Source organism: Schistocerca cancellata, chromosome 1, assembly GCF_023864275.1.
Source record: "Schistocerca cancellata isolate TAMUIC-IGC-003103 chromosome 1, iqSchCanc2.1, whole genome shotgun sequence".
In the NCBI taxonomy this organism is placed as follows: domain Eukaryota; kingdom Metazoa; phylum Arthropoda; class Insecta; order Orthoptera; family Acrididae; genus Schistocerca; species Schistocerca cancellata.
In genome coordinates this window covers 370,346,928-370,366,149 of record NC_064626.1, presented here as the reverse complement: position 1 = coordinate 370,366,149, position 19,222 = coordinate 370,346,928, and the positions used below count along the sequence as shown (strand labels likewise).

Below are 19,222 nucleotides of genomic sequence, written 5' to 3'. Positions count from 1 at the left end.
GCTTCTGTAAAGTTTGGAATGTAGGAGACGAGATACTGGCAGAAGGTGAGTACCGGGCGTGAGTCGTGCTTCGGTAGCTCAGGTGGTAGAGCGCTTGCCCGCGAAAGGCAAAGGTCCCGAGTTCGAGTCTCAGTCGGGCACACAGTTTTAATCTGCCAGGAAGTTTCTATTGGCTGCTTAAACCGTATAATGGAGTGGATCAATCAAGTCCAGGCAGATTGGCTTGAGGTTCCCCAGGTGAGCGAAGCAGACTTATCTACAGGGATTGGACAAAAATAATGAAACACCAGAAACACATAGAAACACATTACCATGCTTAATACGGTGCAGTAAAACTGTAGGCATTCAAAATAGTTTCCAGTCTTTTCGGAATGCTAATCTATGATTTTCAGTAAAATCTTATATAGTTCTTTCTGCAAAGTAGTGTCAAGTTTAGGTAGCGACGGTGGAGGTGGGTATCGATCAGGCAGCCTTCTCTGCAAATCAGACCACAAAGACTCAATAGTATTGTGACCTGGTGGGTGTGGTAGCTAGGGGAAGTGTGTCAATTCATCCTCATGCACAAAAACTGTCGTCCTGGAACACAGAATCACCATTGAGAACAAACTTTTTGAAGTACGATGGATCTGATTAGGTCGCATATTTCTCATCAGTAATGTGACCGCGACATATTTCTTGGCAGTAATGTGACCGCATACAGTAGCCATAGGGCCCATGGAATATGGCTGTCCAACAAAATCACCGAACCCCTGTCATGTTTACTCGTCGGATATAAACAAGACCACAAATTGGAAACAGTGTGAAACAAGACTCCTCCTACTAGATGACTTTTTTCCATTGCTCCACAGTGAAAGTTTTGTTGCTTCGGCATCATATTTTCCAGTAATGGGGATTTACATCACTGATGAGTGGTTTTGGAATTCCAGTTAGACCTGTAATTCACAGCTTAAGGAGCTCCGTTCGTGTTGTTGTTGTTGTTGTGATGACAGGGTTCGCAAGTGCGACATTCAGTCCTGCAGTGAATTTCCGGCTTCCCAGATTCCAGTTCACCTACCTTCGACGTAACGCACCCACAACTACACAGAAAACTGTTCTTAGCTCGACTGACACTTACAACGCAGTGAGGACATTGCACAGGTGCCGCTCGTAGTCAACTACAACAGCGCAATCTGCAGGGTGGACTAGCATCACGCATTCCTCGTGGAGTTTCTATATATTTGTCCATCCCCTGTACATCTACGCACGTCAAGTGTCATGTTATGTGCCGGTTGGTACTTCGCGCATAACTACCAATCGCTTCCTTCCCCCCTTCCCTGCACACATTCCTGTTCGTTCACTAGAAGTGTGGCCGTATATCTTATGAGTTTGTCCCTTAGTTGGATAGGACGCATAGGACAGCCTCTTTATGAGTGTAGTGGTTCGTGTGTGGACATAAATAATACACACTAGCAGACTGACTCCGTGAGTCGCCATGGGGCCAGCTGAGGAGCGAGTACGTACCTGCTGCTGCCGGCGGTTGTCGCTGAGCTCCAGCGGCGCCACGTGCATGGCCGCCTCCACGCTGTTGTTGCTCTCGCACATGGTTTCTGAAACAACAAAACACGTAATGGATGTTACGCGTTTGTCATAAAGTGTCCACTTACAGGACTCTGGCTTGCAGTGCCGTACTTTGCATGCATGTGTTACATATTAAGAAAGAATTAAGATTACGGACATGCATCTCAGATACATAAATCATATGGATTGAAAGTTTGTTTGCACTCAGTACGTTTTTGCTTTACCAAGTTCAATCTCTGTGCAAGATTAATGTACTGTGTCACACAATATTCAAATGACATAGTCGATAACGTCCTTGAGGCTGTTCGAGCATAGAGCTATTGCATATAGAGAAGACGCAATGCTAGGAATTTGTACCCAAAATGCAGGGAGACCTGCAGGAGATGGACGCTTGGTTCAGGAACTGGTAGCTGATCCCCCCAAAAAATGTAACGTATTGTTCATAAATAGACGTAAACACCAGTTATTGAATTATTACACTCAATGTTAGCAGACACATCCAATAACTGTTTGGGAGTATGCGCATGATGCTATTTAAACGGGAACGATCACATAGAAGCAACCGTAGGAAAACCGGACGCCTGACAGATTTATTGGAAAATTCCTCAGGAAGCGTAATCCACCCATGAAGAAGGTAGCTTACAAAACCCTCAATCGATCCATACTTGAATTTTCCCCTTTCTCCGGGACTCTTATCACACACGATTCACAGACCAAATAGAGAATATCCAAAGAGGGCAGCCTGTTTCGTCACAGGTTAATTTAGTACGCACGAAAGTGTCACGGAGATGCTCTTCTAAGTCCAGTTCAGACGCTACAATAAAATCATTGTTCGTCAAAGTGTGATTTATTGTTAGGATTCCAAAAGTATACGTTCTTAAAAGAGCCGACCAATGCATTGCTGTCTCGAAGGTATATATGGTGAAAAGATCATGAAGGTACGTGCAAAATTAGAGATCCCAATTCACACGGAGGCTTATCAATCATCGTTCCTCCCGCGTGCAATTTACGACTGGAATAGGAAAAGGGGGAAGCGATAGTGGCACAGAAATTATCATCTACCGTGTATCATCAGGTGGCATTCGGAGCAGAGATATAGATGTACACTATCTGATTGAAAGTACCCAGGCACCTATTAGTGGACATTAATATGGGGTGTGTCCACACTGCGCCCTCATGACGGTTTGAACTCTGCAGGGGACGCTTTTAGCAAGGTGTCTGAATGTGTGTGGAGGAATGACAGACCATTCTTCCTCAAGAGTCGAAACCAGGGAAGTTAGTTCGGGTCAGGGTACTGCGCAAGCCAATCCATTTCAGGAAGTCATAACGTCAAGACACTGCTTTACAACAAGGTACACTGTCATGCTAGTACAAACACTCATCGTCTGCACTTGTTCCTCTTTTGTGCGTAGTACACAATGCTGTAAAATGTTTTCATATCCTTCTGCATTTTGCATTCTCTTAAGCGCAATAAGTGGACCATACTACGATCACGAAAAACACGTCCACACTGTAACACAATCTCTTCCGTACTTCACTGCTGGGACTAAAGAAAACGGCAGGTACGTTTTCCAGGCAGTAACCGACGCCAAACCCTTCTATCGGATTGCCACAGAGCTAAGCGTGATTCATCACTCCAGATCATTTGTTTCCAGTTATCTGCTGTCCAGTAGCGTCACTTTGTGCACAGTACTGAAATGCTGGCTCATGAGGAGCTGCTCGAGCGTTGTATGCCATTCTTTTCAACTTACTGCACGCAATCACTGTGCTAGCTGCACCGCATGTTAGCACTTTGGAACTCACGAGCAATTTCTTCCGATGATTTTACGCGACTCTCTCTCTCTCTCTCTCTCTCTCTCTCTCTCTCCCTCCCCCCCCCTCTCTCTCTCTCTCTCTCTCTCTCTCTCTCTTTACAGCCTCACTCCGCAGTCCTTGACGGTTCTCATCCGTCAGTTTATGGGGTCTGTCTGGTGTTGATTTAGCTGTGTGCGTTCCTTTGCGTTTCCACTTTGCTATCACATCATCAACAGTCGACTTGTGCAGCTTTAGAAAGTTTGAAATGTCCCCAATGTATTTGTTTCTCATGTGACTTGCAATGACTAGTCCACGTTCGAAGTCACTGAGCTTCCCTCACCGTTCCATGCTGCTGTCACTCCTCTACTGACAGCGCAATACTCCCCGCCTCCTTATACACTGGCGAGTCCGCCTCTCCTGACATCCACTTGTCAGTTCTACATTACATAGGGGTACCCGGATACTTTCGACCACGTAGTGCAGTTGTAATCTTCGGCGCAAATTGTACTTTATTTGTATCTCGTTGGGGACGCGAGACGCATTAACTCCAGTGGGTAGAAAAAATATGTTTAGGTTAAGGTAATGTTGACTGGAATACTCATTCACATTCTGAAGGTGGTAGGGGTAAAATACAGGGAGAGAAAGTCTATTTAAAATTTGTACAGAAAGCAGATGGAAGTTATAAGAGTCGAGGGGCATGAAAGGGAAGCAGTGGTTGGGAAGGGAGTGAGACAGGGTTGTAGCCTCTCCCCAATGTTATTCGATCTGTATATTGAGCAAGCAGTAAAGGAAATAAAAGAAAAATTCGGAGTAGGTATTAAAATCCATGGAGAAGAAATAAAAACTTTGAGATTCGCCGATGACATTGTAATTCTGACAGAGACAGCAAAGGACTTGAAAGAGCAGTTGAACGGAAAGGACAGTGTCTTGAAAGGAGGATATAAGATGAACATCAACAAAAGCAAAACGAGGATAATGGAATGTAGTCGAATTAAGTCGGATGATGCTGAGGGAATTAGATTAGGAAATGAGACACTTAAAGTAGTAAAGGAGTTTTGCTATTTGTGGAGCAAAATATCTGATGATGGTCGAAGTAGAGAGGATATAAAATATAGACTGGCAATGGCAAGGAAAGCGTTTCTGAGGAAGAAAAATTTGTTAACATCGAGTATAGATGTACGTGTCAGAAAGTCGTTTCTGAAAGTATTTGTATGGAGTGTAGCCATGTATGGAAGTGAAACATGGACGATAAATAGTTTAGACAAGAAGAGAATTGAAGCTTTCGAAATGTGGTGCTACAGAAGAATGCTGAAGATTAGATGGGGAGATCACATAACTAATGAGGAGGTATTGAATAGAATTGGGGAGAAGAGGAGCTTGTGGCACAACTTGACTAGGAGAAGGGATCGGTTGGTAGGACATGTTCTGAGACATCGAGGGATCACCAATTTAGTATTGGAGGGCAGCGTGGATGGTAAAAATACACTAAGCAGATTCAGAAGGTTGTAGGTTGCAGTAGGTACTGGGAGATGAAGAAGCTTGCACAGGACAGAGTAGCATGGAGAGCTGCATCAAACCAGTCTCAGGACTGAAGACCACAACAACAACAGGGTAAGACGAAGGCGATCTTCAACAGTAGGTCTGCAACATGTGCAGTGTGTGATCGATTTCAGTAGTCATCTGTTACGCATGACGTCACTGGTAAAGCCGGCACACCTGGGCATGAAAGCTAATGTGACCGCAGGGCGTCCCCCCACGTAGATAAGCCGAGCCGATCGTATCGCAGAATCGCGGAGTAAGCCGCCTGTGGCGAGGCCGGTCCCGGGATACGGTGTCCGTGGAGATCTGGACCGAGGGCGCCGCGTGCCACTGCTCCGGGCGGTAGGCGTCGTGTGGGGGCCGCTCTGCCCGTCAGGGACTGAAATCTCTCTCAGGGACATTTCAAGTCCGCATAGTCCCGTCGTCATCGATCTTGCAACAATATAGTGCTTAGGATGCCCGTCAGCAGGGGGTTAGAGGCTACGGGTCATTAGACAGGAGTGACAACCACATTTAATCGTTAAGAGGAGGCGTTACCTGCCCGGCTCTCATAACGCACCCTGAGGAAATGTACATTGCTGGCAGAAACTAGAATAGCTTCCAATCTAGGAATGGGTTAAGTATTGACAGCTTGGAAAAAAAAAAAAAAAAAAAAACGAGAGTTGGATTGCTGAAGAAGTTTTTGGGACTTGGAATATTAGATCAATAACTCGAAAACGAAATGAATTAGGAGCTGTTGCAAACTGCTAAGGTGGATGTAGCCTTTATCCCTGAAACAGAAAGAAGCTTAAGACTGACCAGTATATGAAAAATTATTTAATACACTACTGGCCATTAAAATTGCTACACCACAAAGATGACGTGCTACAGACGCGAAATTTAACGGACAGGAAGAAGATGCTGTCATTCGCAAACGATAAGCTTTTCAGAGCATTCCCACAAGGTTGGCGCCGGTGGCGACACCAACAACGTGCTGGCATGAGGAAAGTTTGCAACCGTCTTCTCATACACAAACAGCAGTTGAGCGGCGTTGCCTGGTGAAACGTCGTTGTGATGCCTCGTGTAAGGAGGAGAAATGCGTACCATCATGTTTCCGACGTTGATAAAGATCGGATTGTAGCCTATCGCGATTGCGGTTTATCGTATCGCGACATTGCTGCTCGCGTTGGTCAAGAACCAATGACTGTTAGCAGATTATGGAATCGGTGGGTTCAGGATCGTAATACGGAACGCCGTGCTGGATACCAACGGCCTCGTATCACTAGCAGTCGAGATCACAGGCATCTTATCCGCATGGCTGTAACGGATCGTGCAGCCACGTCTCGATCCCTGAATCAACAGATGGGGACGTTTGCAAGACAACAACCATCTGCACGAACAGTTCGACGACGTTTGCAGCAGCATGGACTATCAGCTCGGAGACCATGGCTGTGGTTACCCTTGACACTGCATCACAGACAGGAGCGCCTGTGATGGTGTACTCAACGACGAACCTGGGTGCACGAATGGCAAAATGTCATTTTCCGGAAGAATCTAGGTTCTGTTTACAGCATCATGATGGTCGCATCCGTGTTTGGCGACATCGCGGTGAACCCACACTGGAAGCGTGCATTCGTCATCGCCATACTGGTGTATCACCCGGCGTGATGGTATGGGGTGCCATTGGTTACACGTCTCGGTCACCTCTTGTTCACATTGACGGCTCTTTGAACAGTGGACGTTACATTTCAGATGTGTTACGACCCGTGTATCTACCCTTCATTCGATCCCTGTGAAACCCTACATTCACCAGGATAATGCACGACCGCATGTTGAAGGTCCTGTACGGGCCTTTCTGGATACAGAAAATGTTCGACTGCTGCCCTGGCCAGCACATTCTCCAGATGTCTCTGGTCAATGGTGGCCGAGCAACTGGCTCGTCACAATACGCCAGTCACTACTCTTGATGAACTGTGGTATCGTGTTGAAGCTGTATGGGCAGGTGTACCTGTACACGCCATCCAAGCTCTGTTTGACTCAGTGCCCAGGCGTATCAAGGCCGTTATTACGGCCAATGGTGGTTGTTCTGGGAGCTGATTTCTCAGGATCTATGCACCCAAATTGCGTGAAAATGTAATCACATGTAAGTTTTAGTATAATATATTTGTCCAATGAATATCCGTTTATCATCTGCATTTCTTCTTGGTGTAGCAATTTTAATGGCCAGTAGTGTATTCAATAGTGGAGCGGCCAAGCACCAGAGAGCAGTAAGAGTGTAGGAATTATAATAAAAAGAAATCGAAAAGAAAGAATTAAGAGCTGCGAATATATCTCAGGCAGAATTATGCTGGTACGTTTGAAATCTCTCAGAAGAATGCTTACCTTAATCTATGTCTATGCCCCAGAGGAGGATAAAGCAGAAGAATCGGAACAAATTTATGAAGTATTATAAAAATGGGTAACAGGTTTGGAAATACTGGTGAGATTGTAAAAGCCGGAGAGTTTAATGTGATAATAGGCAACAGATGAAGCCATGATTGTATTAGTTCTTTTGGAGAAAGCGTAATCAACAATAATGGAAAGACGCTAACAGATTTTGTAAGTTTTAACGAACTAAAGGTACGGGTACGTTGTTTCAGAGAGAAAGATATATACAGATTTGTGGTGTAAGAGGTTTTAGGTCAGGATTGATTACGTCATTGCAAATGATGAAAGGGAAGGTCTGATTACCGATGTTAGAATATACATAGGATACGATATAGGGTCAGATTTTTATCTTCAGATGTGTAAGGTTAATATGTATGCTAGTAGGAAGAGAATTTTTCGTATTACTTTTTAAATGTTTTTCATTAAACAACTTAGTTAAAAAAGTTTCAGGCATTGTAAGTTTAATAATTTGTGTTGTTGACAATGTTGTTTAAAATACCAGGTTTACCTGATTGACCACAGAAAACCTGAGGAGGTGCAGAGGACGCTTCCTATTTCACCTTTGTTTTCCCCTCTCTCCATGTTACCTCTTCTTTCCAATATACATATATAATAAAACAGATCGATATTCTAATTCTAGTTTTTTTATCTGGTTATGATATAATGAACATTTATTGAATCATAAATTGACAATATGTTCAAAGCGCCTTACTACATTTATTTACATCTCTGTACGATGGTTTTTAGTGGATCTAAAGATGGCCAATACTTGCCAGAATCGGTAATGTGAATTTTTTTCATACATTGAAAGGTCTCTGTTGGATTCCTTTCATGTTAATTTCTTAAATCTGTTGTCATTTACGGCATAAATTCCTCTTCTAAATTTACTGTGGCGTTTCTGACTATCTGGGAGGAGACTGAGTAGTGGAACGTGTTACTTTTACACATAAACAAGAACGATCTGTCACACTACTACACTTTAAAACACAGTTTATATGTAATTCATGTCACACAGTCTCATACGGAACCTACATCCACTTTCTTTTATATACTATATATGATAAGATACTGTCATCCCCCTTCCCTTCTGTGTCAGAGGATGAATGAGCAAATGCATTTCTAGTTGCATGCTTGAGGGTAGCAGACAAGCTTATCTGCTAGAGAACAGTAGGACCAACGTCGGAACAGGTAGCTACGCTTTCTAAAAGCAAAGAGGTTTCTATCCTTAGTATGGTCCTGTCCGTCCCTTGTCATGTTGGTATAGGAAGCTGCCCCTCTGGCAACTTCCGTTTGTATTTGTGAGCCACCCTCAGGAAGGGACCAGGTCAGTCTGTCTGTGGCGAGCGTCTGAAGTGGTAAGATCTCCGGCTAAGCATGTGGTTACCATGAATTTAATGCAGTATCGACTGATCTTTCCATTTTTGATTTCAAGTAACTCCTGAGGGGTTACACTGCACGCAATCTGCGTACTTCAAACTCGCAGGCTCTAGATCAAACCAAAAATTTGAACGAGCTTAAAACATTTTGGTTATATTAGAAAAGAGCAGTGGCTATCAGAACAAAATATAGGGTACATAGAGTGAAGTAATTGGGTTGGTTGGGGCCTATGTTAAACTTCAATTTCGTTCCCCGCCCCCCCCCCCCCCCCAAAGCCGAAAGCTCCCCATTTTAATTTTATCTTTTTCGTTGATTTAGCCTGTTTATTCCTTTATTGACATCAACACGAGTAGTGTGGCTGGACTGGTTCTAACAATTTCTTCATTGTTGCCAGATTTTCCCTCTGACGTGATAGGCTAATTGTCCCATTGTAGAATGACCGGAAATCCAAATATTGACAGTAAATTAAAAAACCCCAACTGCGCTAGAGGTTTCCCCCCACCTTGGGATGCATCGGCTTTATGACACCCTTCTCAGCCGAATCAGAGGTTGCATCCAGTTCAGAAGGGGTGCAACGTCAACACGGATGAATGGTCTCATACTGCCTAATTCTTTGTAGAATTGACTCGATTCTGTAATCTCTGAATTATATTACATACCATCTCAACCCGTAAAGTTTACTTTCATTTCCTCCTTCCTTTTGGGTGTGTCACTTTTTTGTCACGAAGTGTATTTAAAGTCGTGAATCATATCATTATTTGTAGATTGTGAATCAAATTAATTATCATGCGTTCTGCGAGTCAAACTCTCTAGAAAACACAGCCAGTGTGTTGATAAACGACGGTTCACAAAAAGAGCCAGGACGGTATCTCTAGTACAATCGCATGGGATCCTGTTATCTCTTACTATACCGGTCGTATCGGAAAGGATTAAGTGTGTCTTAAGATTCCGCTCTTGCTTATCAGTTACTTGTGTCTTTTTCACATTCTTTTACTTTAAAGGTCACTTTCCATGTGACGAATGCGGGAAGTACACACATTAAAAATGAAATAAATGAATGGTGAAGATTAACGTGACGCTTTTGTACGCAGCAAACCACTAATATCCAGTTTATTTTACATGTAGGCCATCAAGGGCAATGTCGCATTCGCTAACTGCAAAGGATAACTACGGTAAACATTCCGAATATCTCGTCTTCCAGATTTCTTTAATGCTTACAGAGGGTAATTCTAGTTACACTTTTTACTAAAACAGCAATATGTTTCTTGTAATGAAATACTAAATTAGGTACTGAGTGAATTCCAGTCATCCACCGTGGGTCGCTGGTAATAACGTGATTCTGTAGCGAATTTTCTGAAACTTGTTCTCGGGAAGTGTACCGTGTTTCTAAAGGGTGTCTCTGCTAAGAAGTGTCAGGCGCATTTTCTTTGATGTTTCGGCAAATATCTGCAATTTTATTTTTTGCAACTTGTAGCTAGAGGCAGTCCATGCCTTCCATGCGACGTCCAGCGTTGATGGAAAGCGCCGGTTTCTTTCCTGTTACAAAAAAAATTATTTTTAAAGTGGAATTTTACGTGCGCATTCGAAAGAGCAGTCCAAAATTAGTCCAGGGCGGTATTAGTTTTGTCGATGTGTACTAACAGCGACAATAAAACACGAATAATGACCAGTACTCGAGCAGTGACGTCAGCTCCCTGGCCCGCCAAGGCTGCTGCCGCCATGCACAACCACTATTCAGTTGTTGCGGGGGTACTGATTATTCTCCATGTCTTGCGTTCGCGTTAATAAATATCGATGGAATAATCCGCTAAACTAATATGGGACCGCTCTGTAGAATGGACACGTAAATTTCCGATTTAAAAATGATTTTGTTTGTAATGGGAAACAAACCGACGCTTTCTGTGGACGCTGAGCATCGTATGAAAGAAGTGATCAGCATGAATTGTTTGGGGTGTTCCCAGCTACACGATGCAAAAATGAAACTGCAAATGCCTTCCAAAACACCAGCGAAAATGAGCCTGACAACCAATTGGAGAGACTCCCCATATAATTAAATAATTGGACAGAAAGTTGTTCTTAAGATTTCAGTAGTGCATCACCTTAAAAGTCTGTTGGGTCTGCTATAAATAGTTGCAGTTTACGTAACACACGAAACTGGACATTTTGATGTATTATAATACCGGGTAATCAAAAAGTCAGTATAAATTTGAAAACTGAATAAATCACGGAATAATGTAGATAGAGAAGTACAAATTGACACACATGCTTGGAATGACATGGGGTTTTATTAGAACCAAAAATATACAAAAGTTCAAAAATGTCCGACAGATGGCACTTCATCTGATTAGAATAGCAAAAATTAGCATAACGAAGTAAGACAAATCAAAGATGAAGTTCTTCACAGGAAATGCTCAATATGTCCACCATCATTCCTCAACAATAGCTGTAGTCGAGGAATAATGTTGTGAACAGCACTGTAAAGCATGTCCGGAATTATGGTGAGGCATTGGCTTCGGATGTTGTCTTTCAGCATCCCTACAGATGTCGGTCGATCACGATACACTTGCGACTACAGGTAACCCCAAAGCCAATAATCGCACGGACTGAGGTCTGGGGACCTGGGATGCCAAGAATGACGAAAGTGGCAGCTGAGCACACCATCATCACCAAACGACGCGTGCAAGAAATCTTTTACGCGTCTAACAATATGGGGTGGAGCGCCATCCTGCATAAACATCGTACATTCCAGCAGGTGTTTATCAGCCAGGCTGGGGATGATGCGATTCTGTAACATATCGGCGTACCTCTCACCCGTCACGGTAGCAGTCACTGACGATTTTCTGTCCAGCGCCATCTGTCGGACATTTTGTGAACTTTGTTTTTTTTTTTTTTTGTTCTAATAAAACCCCATGTCATTCCAAGCATGTGTGTCAATTTTTGCCTCTCTATCCACATTATTCCGTGGTTTATTAAGCTTTCAAATTTATACCGACTTTTTGATCACCCGGTACTTAACTCCCTCACCGAATAAACATTATTTCCGGAAGACGAAGAAGATTGCGTTGTGTCTATTTACAGTATTAAAATGAAATATTGAGGTTGAGTCACGGAGATGCATTCCCGATAGGCAGCAACGGAAGTACCTACAGTGGCATTTCCTGAAACGCAGTAGCAGTAAACCAAAATTACACACTATGCGGTGTTAAAGCGTTGCTTCATTTTTTTAGCGTATTTTCGATGTTCGTACTCTTCAGACTAGCCATTTCTTGAAATTGTATGTAAATGTTGCCTTCCTATGCAAATCTGTTTTTCTGTATTATATGCACTGTAATTACCTTTTAACGATAGAAAATGAGAATTAGTTTATTTCAGGAGAGACCACTGGGAGGAACACATTTGAAACAGAATTGCCATTGGGAACCATGGTTCTAACTTTGTATGATCTACTTTGGATTAAATCGTCCTTACATATTTCACTGAAGCTCATAACTAAATAAGTCACGTGAAAAACAGAACTGTTCGTAGATGGGCCAAACACATCGTGTACATGTGAATTTGAAAGCACAGACGGCCGAATCTCGTCAGGCTGTTTTTCTCAAAAAATATTTCTTTGTCTCTTGAGGAAAAAACAGTCACGATGGAGAAATTCCATGATTCGCACTTGAAAAGGTAAAAAGAGGAAAGAATTAGTGATCAACTCACCACTGTCGTCGTGGCATGGGACAGCAGCTCTGCCACTAAATCCAAAGATCCAAACTGAGCCATCTCCGCAGAACAACGGAACTTTCGTGTGCCTGTAGAGACTTAGGCGTGGGATACCTGGTTGATAAGATCCTACCACGCCAGACGTGAAATTATATAAGAGGCTCTTCTCTCAATTTTCGCAACGGCCCCTGACACGCGAGTGCTTGAGCAGTGACGGTGGCTTTGCCACAGAGTGAAATATATTGACAACAGAAGGTCATTTCTTGGCAACCTGACGCAACCGGTTACAACTGGAAACGATTGTAGCAACCAGTCTGGGGAGAAAATTAATTTATGCTGACTCCTAGATGTCAAAGTGTCGTCCATTTTTATATTCAACTGAAGCGAAGCGTCTATGGCAATCAAAAGCACTCTATTCGCTCTTTATTCTTGATCAGTAAACATCCGGACTTGTGGATGACGGGTTGACAGTGGAAGGAAGAACTGTGACACGTTGTGTCCGTTCGGCAGATTATGCCGCAGTTTCAGTTCAGATAATGGTAACATAACATCACTATTTTTATGGAGACAGCACGGCGGTGTTAAGAACTTCTATGGCCCTTTGAAAGAACATTTTAGTCGAGCTGGAAACTAGTGTGATTGATTGATTTGAACGTAGTTTATTGTCTGACACAATGACAGTAATTTCAAACACGAAATTACCATTTCTACCGCTTCCGGTCATCATTAGATCAAGAGGGCAAATAAATCTAAAAAGTAAAAGAGGAGTTATGCAGATCACGTTAAAATTAAAATACAGTAAAATAATGTCATTGCATAAATTGCTGTGGATGAGTCCCACCAACATGGAAACTTTTTTCTCATTGAACATACATGATGTTGGTCCTTTATATAAAAGCCAGTGAGATACTTCAGTAAAAAGTTTATCGATACCAATTTTAAAATAGCGTATATAAGGACTTTAACCAAAAAAATGAATAAAACTGCATTAAACGGTCTGCAATTATCGTATCTTATGACACAGATGTCACGCAAGTGTAACAAGCTGATATATTGCATAAAGTGGTCTGACAGTACGCTATCAAGCTTGCACCACTTACATATTGAATTTTTAAATACGCTTTAAATTTTAATATTAAATAGGAAGTATCTTATACATAACCACTTCTATTAAAATGAAACACTGAACGTATTCAGGGACTACTAGGATGCAGACGAATTCGCTTCTGACCAGCAGATGGCACCGAAGTCTGGCGCCCCACTCGTTGCGCGAATGTCCATTTCCTTGCTGACAGCATTATGCTCTCGCATAATGGAATAGAGGAAGGCAGCAGGCGAACTCAACCTGTCGTGTACTCTCTTTCAATTTTTATAGTAATTTGTCCTGTAGATCTGAGGATGGCTGATGAGTGCCGAAATTTCATTTGAAATTGATGTGATTGTGTCAGACAGTAAATTATTTTCTATGGCCCTATTTCTCACTACTTTTGAGTAGTGGTTCAAATGCCTCTGAGCACTATGGGACTTAACATCTGAGATCATCAGTCCCCTAGAACTTAGAATTACTTAAACCTAACTAACCTAAGGACATCACTCACATCCATGCCCAAGGCAGGATTCGAACCTGTGACCTTAGCAGTCGCGCGGTTCCGGACTGAAGCTCCTAGAACCGATCGGCTACCGAGGCCAGCTGAGTAGCGGTCAACGGCATTATATAGTACTACTATGCACATGGCCACTTCTCTCTTAACATTGGAAAGGAACACCAAGTGTGAACAGAAATTCTGGTCCTAGAAATGGTCCTTTCGTCTCGTTCTCCGATACGTCGTGGCAACGTGCGAGACAAATTACGCGACATATTTTTCTGAAGAGTTACGAGGAAACGCGTATTGGCTGACACGTATTAGTTCTCTGCGTCGTTACAATATGAAAAACACTCAGGATCAAGTTTAACAGCCTTGCTAGACAGAGTTAAACTTGTAGCTGCTGCAAAAAGAATTTTTAATGCACTGTAACTATTTAACTAGTCTAAGACGTTTATTTGGAAAGTAAGGACCGATCGATCGTGAAATGGAAACCACGGTAAAAATCAAAACTGTTTTATTTTCAACAATTAGTTACACATTCCAGCTACGTCTCTACCTAGTCACCGCTTCAACTTAGATACCTGTCATAGCGTTGTACCAACCTTCCAATGCAATCATTATGGAAGGCAGCTTTCTGTGTTTTCGGACAACATTCTACGCTGGACTGCAGCTTGTTGTCTGGGCCAAAAAGTTGTCTTGATAGAAAGCGGTTCATTTGAGCAGAGATGAAAATCAGAGGGAGTCAAGACCGGGCTGTATGGTGGGTGATCAACCACTTCCAATCCAAAAGCGCTGCAGGAGCTTCCTCATTTCCCCTGCAGTGTGCGTCCGAGAAATGTAATGAAGAAGGAATTGCATGACAGTTTAGATATTTGGCGTTCTACATCTACATCTACATCCATACTCCGCAAGCCACCTGACGGTGTGTGGCGGAGGGTACCTTGAGTACCTCTATCGGTTCTACCTTCTATTCCAGTCTCGTATTGTTCGTGGAAAGAAGGATTGTCGGTATGCCTCTGTGTGGGCTCTAATCTCTCTGATTTTATCCTCATGGTCTCTTCGCGAGATATACGTAGGAGGGAGCAATATACTGCTTGACTCGTCGGTGAAGCTATCTTCTCGAAACTTCAACAAAAGCCCGTACCGAGCTACTGAGCGTCTCTCCAGCAGTCTCCCACTGGAGTTTATCATCTCTGTAACGTTTTCGCTGTTACTAAATGATCCTGTAACGAAGCGCGCTGCTCTCCGTTGGATCTTCTCTACCTCTTCTATCAACCCTATCTGGTACGGATCCCACACCAGTGAGCAGTATTCAAACAGTGGGCGAACAAGCGTACTGTAACCTACTTCCTTTGTTTTCGGATTGCATTTTCTTAGGATTCTTCCAATGAATCTCAGTCTGGCATCTTCTTTACCGACGATCAACTTTATATGATCATTCCATTTTAAATCACTCCTAATGCGTACTCCCAGATAATTAATGGAATTACTGCTTCTAGTTGCTGACCTGCTATACTGTAGCTAAATTATAAGGGATCTTTCTTTCTATGTATTCGCAGTACATTATACTGGTCTACATTGAGATTCAATTGCCATTCCCTGCGCCATGCGTCAATTCGCTGCAGATCCTCCTGCATTTCAGTACAATTTTCCATTGGTACAACCTATCGATATACCACAGCATCATCCGCAAAAAGCCTCAGTGAACTTCAGATGTCATCCACAAGGTCATTTATGTATAATGTGAATAGCAACGGTCCTACGACACTCCCCTGCGGCACACCTGAAATCACTCTTACTTCGGAAGACTTCTCTCCATTGAAAATGACATGCTGCGTTCTGTTATCTAGGAACTCTTCAATCCAATCACACAATTGGTCCCATTGTCCATATGCTCTTACTCTGTTCATTAAACGACTGTGGGGAACTGTATCGAACGCCTTGCGGAAGTCCAGAAAGACGGCATGTACCTGGGGACCCGTGGCTATGGCCCTCTAAGTCTAGCGGACGAATAGCGTGAGCTGCGTTTCACACGATCGTCTTTTTCGAAACCCATGCTGATTCCTACAGAGTAGATTTCTAGTCTCCAGAAAAGTCATTATACTCGAACATAATACGTGTTCCAAAATTCTACAACTGATCGACGTTAGAGATATAGGTCTATAGTTCTGCACATCTGTTCGACGTTCCTTCTTGAAACCGGGGATGACCTGTGCCCTTTTCCAATCCTTTGGAACGGTCTTCTAGAGACCTACGGTACACCGCTGCAAGAAGGGGGGGGGGGGGGGGCAAGTTCCTTCGCGCACTCTGTGTAAAATCGAACTGGTATCCCATCAGGTCCAGCGGCCTTTCCTCTCTTGAGCGATTTTAATTGTTTCTCTATCCCTCTGTCGTCTATTTCGATATCTACGATTTTGTCATCTGTGCGAAAATCTAGAGAAGGAACTACAGTGCAGTCTTCCTCTGTGAAACAGCTTTGGAAAAAGACATTTAGTATTTCGGCCTTCAGTCGGTCATCCTCTGTTTCAGTACCATTTTGGTCACAGAGTGTCTGAACATTTTGTTTTGATCCACCTACCGCTTTGACATAAGACCAAAATTTCTTAGGCTTTTCTGCCAAGTCAGTACATAGAACTTTACTTACGAATTCATTGAACGCCTCTCGCATAGCCCTCCTCACACTACATTTCGCTGCGCGTAATTTTTGTTTGTCTGCAAGGTTTTGGCTATGTTTACGCTTGCTGTGAAGTTCCCTTTGCTTCCGCAGCAGTTTTCTAACTCGGTTGTTGCATGAAACCAAGCTAAATCCCTCGTTAGGCACCCGTACTTGGCGGGAGACGCTATTTTCTAAGCACCTTTATGCACTCATTATGCGCTCAGAACTGAGAAGAGCGACGTGAAGCTACCTACGAGGGTACTGGAGACACTGCCCAAAACATCTGGTGCACTGCTTCAAGGGATTTTCACTGTGGTTTCCATTTCGGGACCGATCGTTCCTTACTTACTGGATAGCCCTGGTGTATTACTAAACTATTAACCCGGGGCACGGTTTCAGTTGCAGGTGCCCTAGCTAAGCGCTTTCAGGGCAACAAGATATTGATTTTCAGTGCTTCGTAGAACTATAACCAAATTCAAAAATTTAAAATTCCGTCATAATGTACTCATGAAAAGGTATAATCTTATGTTAAATGTTAAATACAGTAAAGTAAGTGCTGCATTTAGAAACCGTGTATATGTCTTTAGGCAACGTAACTCACGAAAATTGCCCAGAAAAGTATTCATCCACTATTTGAGAATGAGCACATTTATCGACTAACAACAAACATAACATTAAATGTTTAACAAATTAACTCAATTTTTAGGTAATCAGACATTTAAAGCTGTTTTATACGTGGGAGTTCTATTCTTTAAAGAATCGGGATTGAGGGTTTCCCATTCAACAACATTCTGAGATACGACCACTGCGCTGGAAATATGCGCTGGAAACAGTGAATGCACCTCCTGTGGTATCGATAGCTACGATGCCACGGCGTAGGTGCCAGTTCTTAGGTTGGCACTGCGACACCGACACCGACGACAGCGCCCTCTAGCCGGCGCTGTGCAGCTCTACGAGCGCCGCTCGAGATTCAGCCCATTGGATGCCGAGTAGACGACCAAGTAACATTATTTCTATTTCATAGTGGGCGAGCGTTTGTAACTTTATGTACGGCTTCGCACCTACGTGCTCATCTCAGCCAAAGTTAAGTACATAGCAAAACCATTTTTATTTGCCGTACCAAGTGTTCTACCTCACCTGCTCCTCCTAGCTTCCTACATTCGGGCCGGCCGGAGTGGCCGAGCGGTTCTAGGCCCTATAGTCTGGAATTGCGCGACCGCTACGGTCGCAGGTTCGAATCCTGCCTCGGGCATGGATGTGTGTGATGCCCTTAGGTTAGTTAGGTTTAAGTCGTTCTAAGTTCTGGGGGACTGATGTCTTCAGTTGTTAAGTCCCATAGTGCTCAGAGCCATTTGAACCATTTTTTTTTTCCCTACATTCGGCCTACCCTCAGTTTTCAGGAGCAGACCCACGCGCCGCCTTCCAGGCGGGATACAAAAGCTCCACCAGCTGTGTCGTTGGACTTTGTATTGAAAACATCACAAAAACAAAACAGGCTAAGAATTCAAAGACAGTAAGTCAAACGGAACGCAAAAATACCACATTTAAAATTTCGATAGAAGCAAATGAAATTTAATGGCATCAATAAGTTCTCGCCAAATCCTGTTCTTTCACTAAAAACCATGTTCTGCTAGCTAAAGGTTCCGCGTAATGTAAGGGATCTTTCTACCGAGCGTGTATTCGCTTACATAACTATGTCATCTACTCAGAAAACAGGAAAATGACTGAGTTCATTCCCACGCACATGCAAAGAGAACACATTTTCGAGTCCGTGTAGGTTTGCTGTAGTGGGAACATAGCTTTGTTGGTTACCAAGGATCATTGAAGTTCGTTACTAAGGTTCGTTAACTCCCGCCTTCAGAAATGTGAAACATCATGAAAACATATCGTCTTCCCCCTCCCCCCCCCCCCACACACACACACACAGTCTTCATGGCACACAAACCACGAATTGCCTCCTAAAGACTCGATGGATGCCAGTCGACTCGACTACTTCGTGAGATCCGAGTCGTTCCACCAAATTAACATTCACGCCTCCCACTCCCCCACCCCCCTCCCCCTTCAATCAGCATCAGGAGCAAAATTCAGGCGTTTTCGTTGGCAATTTCCTGCTTCTGATGATAGCACTCCTCTGCTTAGTTCTGCCTCCTGCCAGGACGTTTCAGGTGTTTACTTCCGATAGGTGCTGAAAAACACCTACTTACGTGAGAAATTTATTGCACTAAGCCAGAATGGTAGGTTCCTACCACAAACCGCTTAGATTATGGAGAGACTAACACGTCATTTCTAAGCGGAATAAAGTCCGCTTCCGCCGGACGTCATGAAATGACTCTGTCTTCCCCAGAAGCCAAGAACACGGACGGCCCTTTGGGCGCTACCAGGAATGATATGTTACGGCCCATAACAACTCAAGGTTGTCAGACTTAGGTCCTCCAATGCTTATAGCGAACTCGATTAGCTGCCAGATCTTCAACTTCCTTCCAGTTCATGTCCATGCATTGAACACTCTTTGCAAAAGATCTCTTCCAGATGTTACGAGGTCTTCCTATGTTATGTTATGTTATGCTATGTTATGCTATGTTATGTTAACCGGGGGCCTAGA

At 43.3% G+C, this 19,222-nt stretch overlaps 1 protein-coding gene across 1 annotated transcript in view; it reads right to left on the bottom strand.

The window, feature by feature from the left end:
* Positions 1–19,222, bottom strand: part of LOC126174905 (hexokinase-1-like) — a 272,384-nt gene that overhangs the window by 168,946 nt on the left and 84,216 nt on the right. The window contains exon 2 of the mRNA XM_049921343.1: positions 1,501–1,586. Within this exon, the coding sequence (XP_049777300.1) occupies positions 1,501–1,581 (81 nt within the window). The 5' untranslated portion in view covers positions 1,582–1,586. The remainder of the gene's footprint in view (positions 1–1,500; positions 1,587–19,222) is intronic.